This window comes from Apis dorsata, unplaced genomic scaffold (genome assembly GCF_000469605.1).
Source record: "Apis dorsata unplaced genomic scaffold, Apis dorsata 1.3 scaffold_2, whole genome shotgun sequence".
Taxonomy (NCBI): Eukaryota; Metazoa; Arthropoda; class Insecta; order Hymenoptera; family Apidae; genus Apis; species Apis dorsata.
In genome coordinates, this window is record NW_006263305.1 from 84,758 (window position 1) to 101,994 (window position 17,237).

Here is a 17,237-nt window from a genome sequence, read left to right on the forward strand (position 1 = left end):
CGTCGTTTCGAAAAATTATATTCGATTAAAAGTTACAGAGAGTTTCCTTTTTCCTTTATTCATCCAACATCTCAGAATCACGTGGATGTATCTATCTTATGTTGTCATCGAATTGATTCAAAACCAGTTTCGAACGATCTTGTACGACATTTTTATACCGTGTAAATTTTATTTTTCGTTCTTCAATGCTTGCTTAGCTATTTCGTTCGATTCGATACCCCCGAAAACGGAAGCGGCCGGATCCAGGATTTGATATTTGAACTTTATGGTTCGTGCCCCATAACTTTAAACTCCCTTGACGGATAACGAATTTGATAAAAAGGAGGGTTCTCCTTTAACTTTCTCGTCGATAATTCTCTCTCGATCGTGATCGAGAAGAAGAACCATGGTTTACATTTCTCTCGACGTATCTCTCGTTTGAGATACGTCGGCCACCTTCTCGCGAAAATATGGATTTTTCAAACTTTTGCACGTTTTTTTCTTTCTCCCCCTGTTTCGAAAACAAGCGAGACAGATTTATACAAGGCCAATATTTACGGTTCTTTCTTCTTCCTAAAAAGAATATTTGATCGCCCTCCTCGATCGGATTGTAAAAACTCGGCCGCCATTTTTGCGTGTTCTTGTCGCGATGCATGTTCCTGTACTGCGTTCTACCTGACGAAATAAACAACGAGAAGTTTAGTGAAACGTTGGCTTATCTCTCGCTCGTTGGTTTAATCGTTGGTCGAAAAAATCTTTACCGACAAATGTTTGCACCGGTAAAAGTATCTCGCGTTTTCTCTAATTTTTGGATGTGGAAAATTCAGATTTTACGGACCTTTTTTCTTTCTCCTTTTTATTTCGTAAATTTAAATAGGTATTCATCGACGATTTTTACTTTCTTTTTAATGTCTTTTTCTCTAATCGAATATTTTTTCCCTCTTTTTTCATCGAATAATTTTTCATCGAAATTAATACGTAATTAATTTTCGGCGAGCTATTTTTTAAATTTCGTTGAAATTTATATGTTTTGTCAATTCTAACGATTGGAAAATGTTAAGAAATTAAATTTAATCTCAATGAGATTCGTAAAACAGATTCAATACGATATTTGTTTCGTCAAACAAACACGTTTAGCCTTTTCCATGAACGAAAATTTAAAGGTAAAATCAACATATTGTTGTACATGTTTCTTCGTCAGAAATTATCAATAAAATTACAACTAATAAACTAGTCAAACACGTAACACCAACAAAGCATTACCCAACATTCACCTCAAAATGTTTACCCTTTCCTATCGAACCTTTATCCCAAGGCAACCCTTTGCATAACCTCTTTCATCCATAACTTTTCGCATATCCCTATATATATATATATATATACTGTACAAAACTATTCAACATTATATCTAATAACTTCAGCATAACTTTTAAACGCTTTGTCAAATCTTTATTTTTAAAAAGATAATTTCTTACTCGAAACATATATTTTATCATTAAATGCCTCCTCTAATTTTCTATGCATCACCGTATATTGTATAAAACTATTCAACATTTACAAATTCCAATCAACACCAGAGCTTTTAACCAGCTCTAACTCTACCTCCAATTATCCCTCTATAAAACATTCAAAATATCATCCTTTATCTCACAATTTCTCGCTCGGATTGTGCGTATCCTATTGCACAATCACATCAAATCCAATAATCCAGTGCACAAATCCTCATTTAACTTTCCATGTACGCGAAATCATTCAATACGTCCGAAAATTTTCAAATCCCGATAAACAAGAGATTTTAACTAACTCTAACTACCTCTAATTATCCCTCTATCGAACATTCGAAATATTCTCTTTATCTATCTCTTGCTCTTGCACCCCACGTCAAATCCAAAAATAATCCACGAATCCTCGTTTCAAACTTCCCGCATACCTTCATACACCGCGCGTAAAAAAAATTCGATGCATCCCAACATTTATAAATTCCAAAAACAAGGACTTGCAGTAAGGATTAACCCCTAATTACCCCCTTCACCAAAGTTTCAATCCTATTTCACGCTCGAGATCACATTGCCTCGAATCCAATAACTCGATATTACTACGATCTCTTAATCGATCGATTCCTCTCCCAATACTCTCAATCGAAATTCATCACGTCTCGTGCGATTTTTTTTTTTTTCTTAATCAGAGGCAATAAATATCGGCGATCCTCTTTCGTTGCACGCAGCGGCGCGGATCGGTCTCCTCTCCTTTTCCATCCGTCGTCGAAAGGATGAGAACGATGTGGTAAATAAATTCGACTCATCGGTTGGGAATCTACGGGGCGTGGTGGGACACCGGTGTGCAATGGCGTAGCAACGATGCGCCGCCGGTGAAACCAAGGACCGCATTGCGGACGGTGAACGGATAGAACGGTCTCTGATTCCAATCGAACGTGTCCTTGCCACACTCGATGCCTGGTAAAACCCTACCGTTTCCTAATAAACGCTTCGCCTCTCACCGAGATTCTTTTTTCTCTCTCTCATTCGAATTTTGATGAATCTTTTTTGTTCTTGGTCGTTTGAGAGGGATGGAATTTCGAAGGGTTGTCGAATTTTCGAGTCGAGGAGAGAGGAGTTATTAGGGAAACGAAAAGAAAATTCTCATGTTGAGAATCTTAATTTTTTTGGAAGTTTAAGTTTTGAAGGAAGGGGATGGTATCGATGAATATTGGAGAAATTAAATTTCATGGGAATTTCGCCAGTTTTGAAGAAAATAGCAATGAAATTTACAAGAGGTATGATATAGAAACAACGAAGGATTTAATTAAATATTTTATCCTTCTTGCATCCAAGGATACAATAGGTAAAAATAACTATCATAATGAAAAAAGAAGTTGACTTTTCGACTACTTGCCCGAAAAGAGCAAAGAATATATCGCAAAGAATAGGACGTCTCGTCAAAGGGAATAGTCATCCATAAACTGGAGGAAGTGATCATGAAATTTCTTTCGCTTTTTTTAAAAGTTCGACACCTCTATTACAGCGTCTCGTCGACACGAGATCGTCGACACCTCGTTTTCTCTGTCATTATTTCGCAAGGTGAACGATCGGAAAACGAAATGCCGGGGATGTCGTCTATTGAAAACGAGATAACGAGCGGAAATAAGATTTTTGTGTTAACGCGGAGGCGGGGAAGGAGAAGAGAGAGAAAGAGAAAGAAAAGTCTGGCGCTTGGTGAAAACGACACCGAGATTACCACATTCGTCATGTGGCGCAAGAATAGCCTCGTAAATCATGCTCGAATCTTTCCATCCTCCTCCGTTTTCCCATGATTTCCGTTAGTAAGTTTACGATTCGTGGCATCCGTTTCCTTTTTCAACCACGTCGTCTCTATCTTTTCGATGCTTGCTTGATTAATTCTTTCTTCTCTTCTGTCCGATACCTGATTGTTCAATTATGGCTCGTTACACATGCACAGATCTACTTACGATAACTTTTAAGAGATCGCGATTGAATTACATTTTTACAATTCTCGGCTAGAAAGTATTCGATCATTCTTTAAAATGGAATAACTATTTTAAATTAATTAAATTCACTTAAATTCAATTAATTTAACGATCTCTCATAAACAAAATGCCAACAAATTTCTGCTGACAATACAATTAGATTAAACTTCGAAAAGCGACGTAACTATAATTCGTTTATGCAGAAATTCTCAAGTACCGTTACAAGAATTCCTGAAACGCCTTTCTTTACATCCTTTCTGATACCATGAAAAGGTGTTCCACACCATCCGTGGAACCGGAGAAGATATTTCGAAGAATCCAGCCAAGCAGCCAGACCCAGTTTCCTCTTGCGCGAACGTCGAAACAATTTAGCCTTTCAAATTTGCCGCGCTTCAGGAATGTATACCCGATCCGGTCCGGTTGCTCGGTCGGTAAATCTTCTCGCAGCAGAAGCATTTTTCCGTGTAATTTTCCAGGTGAAGGTGCACTCGTGGGAAAACCAAACCGTGGAGAGTTTCACGATCACAGAGAAGAACTCGTGTCTCGCGGTGACGCCGGATTTCCGGTCGAAACGGCGCATAGTTGTTCGCGTCTGCAGGGACAAAGAATTGTGTCGGGACGGCAACTGTGTGAAAAAGTGTTCTAAAAAACCTAAATCCACGTGCCAGGAGATACTGATAAGCAATTTCACTTTCTACGACAAGATTTCGAATATCACTGGGACACCTCGAAACGTCACAGGTTTGTGTATACGATAAGTTATGTCATGGAACGCGAAAAAAAAGACGATTTTCTCCTCCTTCGTTTCATTATTTGTTATTCGCGCATTTATATTCTTTATTTTTCTTTCTTTGTTTCTCTTCTTCTCGAAGAATATGGGGTGATCGAATTTGAATTGAATTGTTCAAACGGAATGTATATGGAACTCATGGAGGACACATTTGGGATAACATCGAATGGAAACTTGAAGCTAGACAGAGAAACTTGGTTGACGCAAGACACTTATTGCGTGGATATGTTATTTGACAAACAGGACAATTGTAAGGAAAATTTGTACGCCTTAATCTGCTTCCCTGAAAGGATTGAAAACAACATCAGGTGAGAGACCTTTTTTCATTTTATGTTATCGCGTCTTATCGTATCGCGTAGTAAATTAGATAGATTCGATTCATTTGATATTAATCAGTTAGTTAATTCAATTTTTTTGCAAGCCCTGATAACGAAGTAAAAATAAAAATATCCGTTAAATCGTCACACGATAGATCAAAAAATATCAAATTAAAAAGAAAAAGATAAATGTTTATTTATTTCTGCTAATATATTTGTTGAAAAAAAAAATACGAAATTCAAGATAAACGTCTCCGTGTATAGTTACTTCTTTACACGATAAAACACGGTTATTACATAAATTAAGCCCCGGTTGGTAAAATCGCTGGCAAAGTGGAAAAAAATGAAAGGAAAAAGAAAAAAAAAAAGTAGCTACTCGATTAGCACGCGGTGAAATAACCGGTGATGCGAAACCACCCTACACAGGCGAGAGGGGGGAAGAAACAGGATTAATGCTACTTTATTCCCGTTGCCATTTCGTCCGCGTTTCTTTTTTTCGTTCCGAAAGAAATTTTTAGTCCGATAATGTTTCCTTCCATTCTATATTTTCTGTAATTTACGCACTTCGGTTAAAAAACAGGCACAAACAACTCGTTACAAAGTATAAAATGCAATCGTTCCTTTTTCTACTCGACGCGAGTCACGTGCGTTATCTTTTATTATTTATTTATTCCTTGCTAGCTTTGCAAGCGTTTCGCATTCCATTAACTTTTACGCTGGAATATACGCGACGGAAAAGATTAAACATCATCCTCGACATTAACCTCCATCTTTCGACCCGTGAAGAATCATCGAGTAGTTTGATGATAAAAATATTCGAGTATAGTTAACAAAATTCCTTCAAAATTTTATTCTACGTAGTGCAATTGAAGATAGATGAATTTCTTTTGATGATATACAATAATTGTAAATCGTACGGTCGTCGAATTTTTTTGTAATTTTAAATTAAAGAAAGATTCGCGCTCGAATTCAAAATCCGCCGCTTTCCCGCCTCTTTTGCTCGCATATCGATTCGCGGTTGAAACTTTTAAACCTCGTGTTTTTTATTGCTACGAATCCGTTTGTTTAACTTCGCAAAGTTTAAACAAATAAAGCCAGTCGAGATTCGCGAGAACGAATCGAAGTTGGCTTCGAAACTTTCGCGTCCATTCCTCTCTGTTTTCCTCAGTATCGATTTTAAACAAAAATTTAAAAATATATATATTTTCGATTGCTATAAAATTCCAATAATAAGATGAAATGATAACGATGAAATTGTAGATACATTATTGGATTGTAAAACAAAAAAAATTCAAAGACGAGTCTTATTTTTGAACAAATTTTAAAGAAACAATATTACTTCTTCAATTTTGTAATGCGACAATAATACAAAGGTAAATTCTATTTCCTTTAAAATAAATTTCGAAAAAATAAAATCACCACTCCGATTTATATCACAATCTTCAAATTCTTACAATTTTTTTTTCTAAATTTTCTTCCGATTCCAAGTCTCTCTCGTTACTGGTTATTTTAAGTTCGTTGTTACGATTCGAAATTACCTGTACACATATTCAAAACCCTATTTGGGGGAGGATTATTTCTAGAAACTATAGATATAAAAGATTGGACTGTGCGTTCCCCGATGCTGGTCAAACCGTTCGAACCGGCATCTTTCGCGTGTATTGTGCCCGCATCAATGCCAGATAGCCAAGTTGTTTGCCAGTGATGTGGACAATGTGTACGCTCGTATATCTTCAAGCAGAAGAATAAATAACAATGGTACAAGTCCATTTGCCTGATGAATAGAAAGAAGGGCCATTCACAGAGACAAGTCGTAACGAAGTGGCTATACATTCGTGTTCGTTCCTCTGTACGCCTATAATATACGTGTGTGTATCTCTTTCCTTTTTTTTTTTTTTTTTGTTTTTATCGTTGCGCTATTTACCATGATCTATTCGAGCATTGTCCCTCAACGTTTGTGCGAAGCTTCGTGGCTTGATCGTGAATTTTTCCTTTTTTTTTTTTTTTTTTTTTTATCCTTTCGCTATTTACCATGATCTATTCGAGCATTGTCCCTCAACGTTTGTGCGAAGCTTCGTGGCTTGATCGTGAATTTTTCCTTTTTTTTTTTTTTTTTTTCTCCCTTCCCCAAAGCGATTCGCGACATTTTTGAGATTTGTATCCGACGGGGAAAAATGATAAAAATGGCGGAGAAATTTCGATTCGAAAACGTTACATTTTCAAGAAATGAGAGAAAATTAAACGCGCATCTTTCTGGAAAGTTTCGTGGTAGATCTTTTTTTAAAAACGACGTTTGTGATATTTTTGGGATTTCTACGTTTCTGAAATAGTGAAATAATAAAAATGGCGGAAGAATTTCGATTCGAAAACGTTACATTTTCAAGAAATGTTTGTGAAAGATTGTGAAAGAAAAGAATCTTTCTGACGGATCATCTTTTTTTAAAAACGACGTTCGTGATATTTTTGGAATTTGAAATGGTAAAAAAAAAAAAAAAAAAATGGCGGTAAAAATGTCGGATTTTCAAATTCGAAAAAAGCAAGTATCTCTTAATAAACTTAAAAAAAATTCAACTCAACATCCAGTTTGTTTGCAAAAGCTTCCTATTTTCGCGTGATATTTTGCATCTGACTTTCCTTGTGACATTTTTCAGTTCTTTGGATATGCGCATAGAGAAACAACTTTGATACTCGCATGGTAAAAATGTCGTTTCCTTGCGAGAGAGGAGGAAAAAGAAAAAAAAAAAACCGCGACTTTTCTCGTCATAGGGAAAAAGTTGGACTACACGGTTATTCGCGGATTTTCCCGGTAATTACTTTCATGTAAAAATTACGCCGGTTACGCTCTTGTTAATCACGACTAACGCTATATATTTTATTCCACCGCGTTATTATATAACATGATGTAAAAGAAAAGGCCCAACACTTTGCACAAGTTTTATAATTCTTGTAAAAATGTTTAAACTCAATCTAACGGTTTAATATTCAAAAACATAATAATTGAAAGTTTTCGAAGAAACAATTATATATTTTTCTCCGTAAATTCATTCTGCTAAGAATTCTTCCAAAAATAAGAGATCTTACGAATGCACAATTTTTTCAATTTGTAATAATTAAGAAAGTACAAAGTTTATTCGAACGATAAACTTTCCAAAAAAAAAAAACCTCTTCAAAATTCCTCAAAAATTAAAATTAAAATTAAAAATCGTACGCTCTCTCCATCATAGTCAAATGATGATTCGCTTTAGATTTGGACAGATTTCGCGAGCCGAGGAATTTCCTTAATTCAAGCATAAATAAAGATCAACCAATGTTAACGAGTCTGTTAACGGCGAGATGGAGGGTGGAGCCGGAATGAGTCGATTTATATTCGCAGACAGATAACGGGGATACTTGCGCATGATTCCCTTTGTATCCATGTTCCTCTTACTTTAAGCGACCGCGAGATAAAGTTCGTCTCCTCGGTGGAAATTCCGAAAAGCGAGAAGGGTTCGACGGACGATTCGTTTTATCAAAGAGACTTTACTTTCTCTCTCTCTCTCTCTTTTTCTCCAATCGGTTTTTTTCATTGATATTCCAGAGCCTCCATTCGCTCGTAGATTCGCAGAGAGTTGCGAGAAGGCGCGAGCCGAAGACGAGTTAATTAACGAATTACGCACGTTCGAATCGTAATCGCAATTGTGAATTTTTCGTTTGTTGAGAGCGAATTCGGAGATAATTCTGATGCGATAATTAATAATGGCTAAGATGGTCATTTCGTCTATTGGAAGAGATTGCAATTATAATGAAATGGAATCTTCCTTTAAATCGTTATTTCAATTTTATTTAAATGTATTTTATGTAATTCATTTGGGTAAAGATATTTGTATTTCGCAATTAATTAATATGATGTTATTATATGTAATTTTGTTATTGTTATATATATCTGCTATTATTATTATTCTTACGATTATTGTTCTTCAAAGATTTGATCAATAGATTCTTTATGAATATTTTAGATACATCCGGATAAATAGGAGAAATAATATCGAAAAATTTCATACGACGATATTATATATGATTATAATATTTCTTCGTTTTCTTTTTCAGAAAAATACTTAAGACTATTTTGGAAGGCATCAGTTTCATTTTCTTACTATTAACTCTGATCGTTTACATTTGCCTGCCTGTGCTTCAAAATCTGCATGGAAAAACTCTCATGTCCCACGTATCGAGTCTTATGATAGGATATCTTTGCATTTCTATATTACCTTGGTTGAGAGATATTAAACAGAATAATATCGTATTCTGCTGTGCATCAGGTACGTATTACTGATTTATGATATATTTGTTTCTTGATCAAATTAAAATACGAATTAGATAAAATTAAAGTTCAATTTGAAGAAAAATTTGAATAGAATTAACAATATTAACAATTATTAGAATTATCAAAGAGATTATCGAAGAGAAATACATATACAAAAATATCTATCTTGTTTGTGAAAGAAATCATATCGTTTATTATTTTATTAATGTCACGTAAAAATGGTTTCTACATATTTCATAAATATACAATTCGCATTCGATCGGTCTGTATGCAATCATGCTTGGATATTTTCATGGGTTATTTTCAGAATTCTAGTGTTCCGTGTAATTCCTTTAGTCACCTTTGAAAATATCACTTTGACTCGATATTGAACGAGAAGTTGCGTTAAATTCGATCTATTTTTCCTTTAAAATATTCATTTTTCGCGATAATATTTAGAATTTTTCGATTATCAATAAATAATTATCTACGTTATAAATCAGATTTATAAGAATATATTTTTCGCGTTAAATAGAATAATAAATAAGTAGGAAGTTCTATATTTAATCTCAACTTCGGAAACTGAAAGTGAAAATTATAAAACTTACGATTAAGAAAGCAATGTAAATGTCTTCGAAGTCACGGAGGAATTTTAATATTTAATGTGTTCGAGAGAGTGGTTACGAGAAAAATGATGAAATTTTTTAATCTAAGAAAATTGTAGAGAAATAAAAATCTAATTTTTTTTAATAATTATCTCTTCTCTTTCGTGATTCAAATTCACTATTTTCATTGATAATATCAATTTTAAACAAAAACGAAAGTTTGAAAATTTCCATGTCGCGCTCTATCGAATAAAATTGGGAGCGAGAATGAAATAATAGAAATCGAGAGCTAAAAATAGAAATCATATTAAAAATATCGATAAAATAAAAAAAAAAAACAACAACAACAAACGAAAAACAAACAAACAATAAAACTATTACATGTCATCGTAAATACCAAAATTTATCAATTGTATCTATTCATCGTAACGTTCACAATCCGAATTTGAAATTTGGACACGTTTGAAAAAACTCGTTTAAAATGTTTTATTCGAAAAAAATAGAGATAAAATATATGATACGAAACTTATTATTATATTATTTATTATAATTAATTCGATAAAATTCGATAAGACGAGAGAAAATGCAAATAAATGTTCGAAACTGTATTACTAAAAAAATTATTTAAGAAACTACATCACTAATTGACAACGGAAAAAAAGAAACTTACAACTATTATAAGGAACCATTTATCTTCATTTTCAGGATTCTTGTTGCTCTTCTCCTTCCTGTCAGCTTTTTCCTGGTTGAACATCATGTGCTTCGATATATGGCGAACATTCGGGTAAGATGTTACTAGCCATTTACCTTAGACGCGTTGTTTCGACTAACTTCTTACATTTTTCCCCATCTTTTCTCTTCTCTTCTTTCAAAAGATTTTGATTAAATTTTTCACGTAAATCGATTTTATAAAAATATCTACAAATCAAAAGATTCTATTTATTTCCCCCCAATTTTTCTCTATTTTATAAAACCTAATAATACGAACGATATATACACTTTCCATTCTCACACCACAACGATTTTTGCTCCATCGTCGAACGAACGAACGATCGATCGATAAAATCACCGCGCGCCAACTCGGTCGATAAACATCGTTTCACAGTGATAGAATTATCCGATCCAGTCTATCTTGGCCGTAATTTGAGGAATATCATTTTGTTCTCCGGTTACTAATTTCCTAGTATCGTCACGTTCGCCAACAACGGAACAACAATAATTCAGTCCACCTTCCATCCGCGTCACGTTAATATGTTTACCGAGATTTAATTTACAAATTACGCTGTCCGCTGTTAAAACTACGATAAACTGTCGTTCAACTGATATTTTACGTGAAATTCTGTAACTGGAATAAATTTTTCAATACTACTGGGCTAGTCAAATCAACTTTTATTTCTCTTTTCTTTTTTTCTCGTCATAGGGTGATTCATAGTATCATACAGCGTAGACTAAATACTGCAGAATGGAGTTATTTTTCATTGCCTACGCAATTCTCGTTATCATTCTTTCGCGATATTTTATCATTATTTATTATTTTTATTTTTTTTTATCGTTATTTATTCTTATCTCTTCTTTTTCGTCTCTTCATCCTCTGTCTCTTTCCCCGTCTAAACGGATATCTTTTTGGCTCTCTCCCGCTATAATTCTCGATCGAATGGCGGACGTCGAGCCACTGATTTAATTCCGCGCTGTCGCTTCGCGAAATGTTCAGACATATTATGCGGTACGAAGCGGCGTGAAATTGCGAGATTGCTTCGGTTTAATCGTCGATCTTCGAATTAATCTAGCTTATTTTTCTTTCTTTCTTTCGCGATCTAATCGAAAAATGATTTCAATTATTTTATCGATTAAAGAAATTCGTGGTATTTTTGGCAATATGGAATTTTTAGTTAATCATTTATACAAACCTAAAATTTATATCCGTTAATTATTAATTATTCGTTATCCTTAGAAAAAGCCTATTAATTCGATCAACTTTCATTAATTTTTAATTCTATCTATCTAAAAAAAAATAGTAATAAACTTCCGTTTAAGAAACGGAATCCAATCTCAGATTGAATCGATTTTATCTTTAATTATTTTTTCTTTTTCTTTTCGTTTCAATGTTTCTTTCAGATCGAATTGAAGAATTATCTTTGCAAAATTTTAATTACGTTAATACTTTCAAGAAGCTTGAATCGAATAATTTCTTATAAAATAAATCTTTCAATTGTTTCCTAAGAACACGAACGTTCTCGCGAATATAATCTCTCATCTCAACAGGCTGCAGGAAGTTTGTGTTTCTTGGCTAGTAAATTTATAAATATACCGGAGAAAATAGATCTACGTGAATTGAGAATCGTTGTCTTGGCACCATCCGCTTTTCTCGTTAACTTTGCCGAATTATTTCATCCATATTTCCCCGAAAATTGGTATTCCATTCATAATGTTCTCATTCCCTTTCTTTATCCCGATCAATGGGGATATATTTATAATCTCTTCGTAATCGGGCAAATTTCTCGTGTTATCGTGAAGTGGCATGTGAATTAACTTAATTCTTTTTTTTTTTCTTTTTATCGATCAGGAAGGGATTTATTTTTGTAAGAATAAAAACGAAATTTCTTCCATTTAAATTCTCTGTTCTAAAGAATTTTCTTGATAATAGAAATAAAAAGTTTGATTAAAACATATTCCTTTCAAAATAATTATCGATCAATTCTTTTAATAATTACGAATATATATATTGTGATAGATATACGAGATAAGACACGTTTAAGAAATAGATAACAGTAAGTAATAATCATTTATTCATTACGTTCGCGATTCCAAGAACTACAACAATTTTTTCGATTTAACTGAAAGGAGTCATAAATCGACAATTATATCTCGCATCTGTTTCGTCTCATGCCAAAAATTCTTCCATTCCCTTGGCATCCAATGTATCAATATGGAAACGAAATATTATTATTTCGATTCGTTTACGCGTTGATCAATCAAAAGTTGTGCAGATTTAACGTTATCGATTAGTTTTCGAACGTGCGATTTGTTTAAAAAAAAAATAAAGCTTCTGTCTCTGTGTTATTGTATCGGTATTTAAAATTAGGATTCTTATAGACGATATTTTTAAATCCTCGCGTTTTTTAATTAAATTAAACAGAGTTGAGTTAAAGTAGAATTTGAATAGAATTTGATAATTCTTCTTAATGTTGTTGAATCTTTAATAATATTTTTTTTAAATAAAAAATTTCGTTATCTCGCGATTCACATTAAGATTTCAAAGATATTCATTGGATTATAGTAACAATATCGTAATTACGGATAATTTAATATTCTTACACAATGGAACTCGTTTCTGATTATTATCTATTCAAACGCTTCTTCGTTTGCTCTTGTCGCCAATTTTAGTTTATTACAATTTGTATGTATGTCTTTGTCAATTTAAAACTTTATTATATTAATTTATATAAAAATATAGTGAGATTAAATCCAATATTTTGCTAATATCAAAAACCCTCATTAATTCTTAACGTCACAAATATCCTTAAGAATTTTCAAAATATTCGTATAAAAATTGAAAGAAAATATGGAAAAAGAAAAATGGACGTGTCGAACGTTTCAAAGATATTTTTAGATAAAAATTTAGATACTTTTAAATAAAAATGAATATTCTCTTTCCAGGAGGTTGCAGGGTAATTTCACCAGAGATCAAAATCACGGCAAGACGTTTCTATTGTATTGCCTATACGCGTGGGGTCTGCCAATGTTCATCACGGTCTTCGGCATCCTGGACGATCAGATTTTAATTCTGCCAAATAATTTCCGTCCTCATTTTAACGAGTACTGCTGGTTCAAAGGTGAGCCATCAACATTGAAAATGATCACAAAAAATTATTTCAAATTCGAAATTTAATCGATCTTGTATAAAGCTTGGCTCTTTTTCAATTGGTTCTTTCTCGTTGATCAACAATTAAACAAATTACATACAGATTTCTTTCAATTTTCAATAAAACTTTCGCGTTTTTCTGGCCGAGCTATGATGTCAATCGATTAAATAATCCAAGTTTCATCGAAATTGGACGGTATAGGTAGTTCTTTTGAACGATTCCTTTGAAACTGAGATAATATCTTACGTAAATTATCGGTTTTATTTCCGAGATGATTGGCAATTCCGAGAACATAATATTGCTTCTATAATTTACGATTTTTATCAATTGTTCCGTAGAATCTAAAATTGTTTTGTAGAAACAATTTTAATTTTACCCGATTAAGAATGATATATTATTAATTTGTTGCAATAATCGTTCATAAAATATGATATAAAATTTCCAAATACAATATATACATATTAATTTACAATTTTTATATGAATATAAATTAGTAAGCAAGATAAATGAATGAATAATGAAAAATTTGACAATTGATATTGTAAGTTAATATATATTTTTAATCCTTGTCTTTATACAAGCATATTCCTCATTGAACACTATAAATCTTTCTACTGTTATTTTTAATTCCAATCTATTTATAACCCGGAGAAGAAATATAAATTTATTATAAATTAATAGAAATATAAATTTGCAAACGATCAGTTTGTTTCTTAATTTTTGTTACATAACTGATCAATGAAAAAAGAAGAAAACGACTGTAATCGTTGTTATTCTTTTTATACTTTTCTTCACTTTTTCTTCGAAATTTATATATATTCATTTGTCCTTTTTTTAACAATTTTTACAACTTTTCCTTTGTGTACGTACCCTCGTCGAATTCCAATAACGATAAGCTGGAACTAGCTTTGCCAGTCTCGACGTCGAACCGTCATCTACACACACGTACACTGCCTGTTCGAGACTGATTGGCATGGATATTCTTGTAAAAGGTCGACCTAAATCCTTCTTCCTCCTTTCTATTGTCGAGCCACGATATCGATTGTTCGATCTCTGTAAATATTTATCGCGTATTTGTATTTATATAATTTTAAAATCAGAGTTCAAAGATTCATTTGCACGTGTGTGCAATTATTAACAACATTGCAAATTTTTCAGGACACGGGGAAATTATTTACTTCAGAGGTGTGGTCGCCATCCAGCTTCTAACAAACATGGTGTTCTTCTTCTTGACGGCAAAACAGTGCAGCAAGGTGAAAGCAGAGTTAAAAAAGGTTACCACCGATCCATCAGATCCAAGGAACAAACAATTTCTCGCCAACAAATCCAAGTGAGTTCGAAATGGTGATTCGACACAAGCATAATATATTTCACTCGATAAATGTAATTTTATAATCGAACTTTCAAATTGAAATTTTTCCAATAGAAAATTATCGATGACGAATATCAAGATTTATCGAATATAAATCATTACAATATTACTTTATATTCCCAAAATTACATTATATCAACTTCTCGTTCACCTTAATTATCATCAAAATAATTATAATTAAAATTATTAATAATTATTTTTAATTATTATTATTAAAAATCCAGATTCATCATAAACGTGAAGCTGTTCATCGTGATGGGTATATCCTGGATAGGAGAGATCGTCTCGGCCCTGATCGAAAATTACGCCCCCTTCAAATACCAGAACCAACTTTTCTATCTGACGGACACGTTCAATTGTCTCCAAGGCTTGTGGATATTTATCCTGTTCGTGGTTAAACATCGGGTTCATCAGGCGTTGAAGAAACGGCTAGGCTTCGACGAGAAGAAAAAGTTTAGCCGAGTTACCGCCTCCCTTCAAGATCCGTTCAAAATGAGGAAAAGCGTGAGTAACAGCACGTTAACGTCCACGTTCGCGGTCAGCTCGATACCTTGATTGTTCAAATTCTATTCATAAGTTCTAATCGATCCAAAGAAATATATTTATATATATCTTTTGTATTTTTTTTTTTCTACACAGAGCTATTATATATTTTTACATTCTGCTTTTCACGATACAAGTAGTACGGTAACTTTATATCTTGTATAGAATAACGGAAATCAAATTGATATATGTATATATCGAGGATGTTTATGTTAAATTTGTTATTTTAGGATAAATATATGTAGAAAAAGATGGAGATTTTTAGATATATATTTCGCACAATTCGAAGAATGTATAAATATTTACGGTCTAATCATATTTTTTTGAAATTTTGCAAATGTCAAAGAAGGGTATTTGTAATTTTTTCTTTTTTTTTTTTCCACAACAAATTCTATCCTTCTTTTTTTTCTTTCTTAAATTTAATTTGAACTTTCGTTAATCTTTAGGATCACTTTTCGTTCTTCCTTCTTCGCAAACACTCTCAAAAATTCTATCTTACTGCCACGTTAGTTAACGTCGCTTTTTTTTTTTTTTTTTTTGTACAAATTGAGAGTACAAAAGTGGGAGAAGCTGGAAAAAGCTTTCCCTCTATTTTCCGATCGAAACTTTCCTCAGGGAATGAAAACGATATTGTACATTTATTTTTTTAATAATTTAATCGGTATATTACTCGTTTATCTTATATATCGTATAAAATTATTGCATAAGTTTTATATAACGATGTTCATAATTTTCTATATTTGGATATATAGCTTATCGTTATACAGCAGAATTGTTCCTGCATACGATAAATTTATAATCAAACAAATTATTACAAATTATTGTTAATCGAGCTTTAAATATCTATATCTGTTAAATTTATTATGTTCAAATGATGAATAATATTAAAAAAAATAAAAAAAGAAAAGAAAAAGAAAAATTAAATCTTCTTGCCTTTACCCACTCCCTCCCATTTATTAAAATTATTCAAATATCATTAATCAATTTTTTTCTATAAATATTCCTAGTTATCTTTTTGCACCATTACTTTTTTTTATCTCTTGCTACATTTTAAAAGATCGATGATCGTGATCTCATCTCCAATTTTCACTTCGCCATTGTCCGCAGCATTTCGATCATATCACAGTTATATCGAAGAGAGGATCGAGGAAAGATCGGAGGACGAGCGAGAGATCGGCGTCTCTTTTAGCTTTTAGCTAACAAAAGCGATACGCAGGGGCGGAGAATGGCTGGTTTTTTTTTTTTTTTCAAACCGGCTTTAAATCACGCACGATAAACGGCTCTTCCCCGAAAGGTTTATATTATACACCCCTCGCCCCGCTACGAGGAAACCACGAGGTTTCGTTGATTATTTTCACGGCAAAGGAAAATAATCGCGCGACACTTTGGAAAAACGGTCGGTCGAGGGGAAATTATCTGGAAACGCGGCGTTTCATCGAATTTTCGCGAACACTTTCTCGAGTTTTTCACAGATAACGATTACGTATCCACCATGGTTGTTTTCTTTTTTTTTCGACGAGTTATTTATTTTACTTTTTTTCGAGGATGAGTGTGCGGATGTTTGGAGGATGTTTGAAGATATGCGATTGTTGTTTCGTGTATTTCGTTTAGATTATATATCGAATACGTGTTACCTTGATTGCACCAATTGGTTTTTTACGACGAGTTTACGATACTTTTTACGCGAGATGAAAAAGATTGCGGATGTTTGGATGTATATCTACGAAAATACACGAGATGTAAGGTGCAGAAATATTTAATACGCGAAATGAAATATAATGTAATATTTTTCGATTTGGCATGAAATTATTATATAGATTTTAATAGTCTAAATTATATAGTTAATTGGAATCAAAAGTATAATTTAAACAAAATGCACGAAACAACAATTATAATTGTCGTTCAAACTTTTCTCCAAAAAAATTTGGTCGATCATTTTGACGTAATTGTGGTCTAATTGTTTCGGATCAAATATAAAAATAAAATTTCAGGAATAGAAGAG

The 17,237-nt window shown here is 32.9% G+C and overlaps 1 protein-coding gene across 1 annotated transcript in view; it reads left to right on the forward strand.

The window, feature by feature from the left end:
• Positions 1-15,303, forward strand: part of LOC102680684 (G-protein coupled receptor Mth2-like) — a 20,748-nt gene extending 5,445 nt beyond the window's left edge. The window contains exons 3-9 of the mRNA XM_006607142.2: positions 3,946-4,204; positions 4,336-4,561; positions 8,657-8,868; positions 10,163-10,241; positions 13,115-13,290; positions 14,479-14,650; positions 14,917-15,303. Of these exons, the coding sequence (XP_006607205.2) occupies positions 3,946-4,204; positions 4,336-4,561; positions 8,657-8,868; positions 10,163-10,241; positions 13,115-13,290; positions 14,479-14,650; positions 14,917-15,247 (1,455 nt within the window). The 3' untranslated portion in view covers positions 15,248-15,303. The remainder of the gene's footprint in view (positions 1-3,945; positions 4,205-4,335; positions 4,562-8,656; positions 8,869-10,162; positions 10,242-13,114; positions 13,291-14,478; positions 14,651-14,916) is intronic.
• Positions 15,304-17,237: the final 1,934 nt, after the last annotated feature.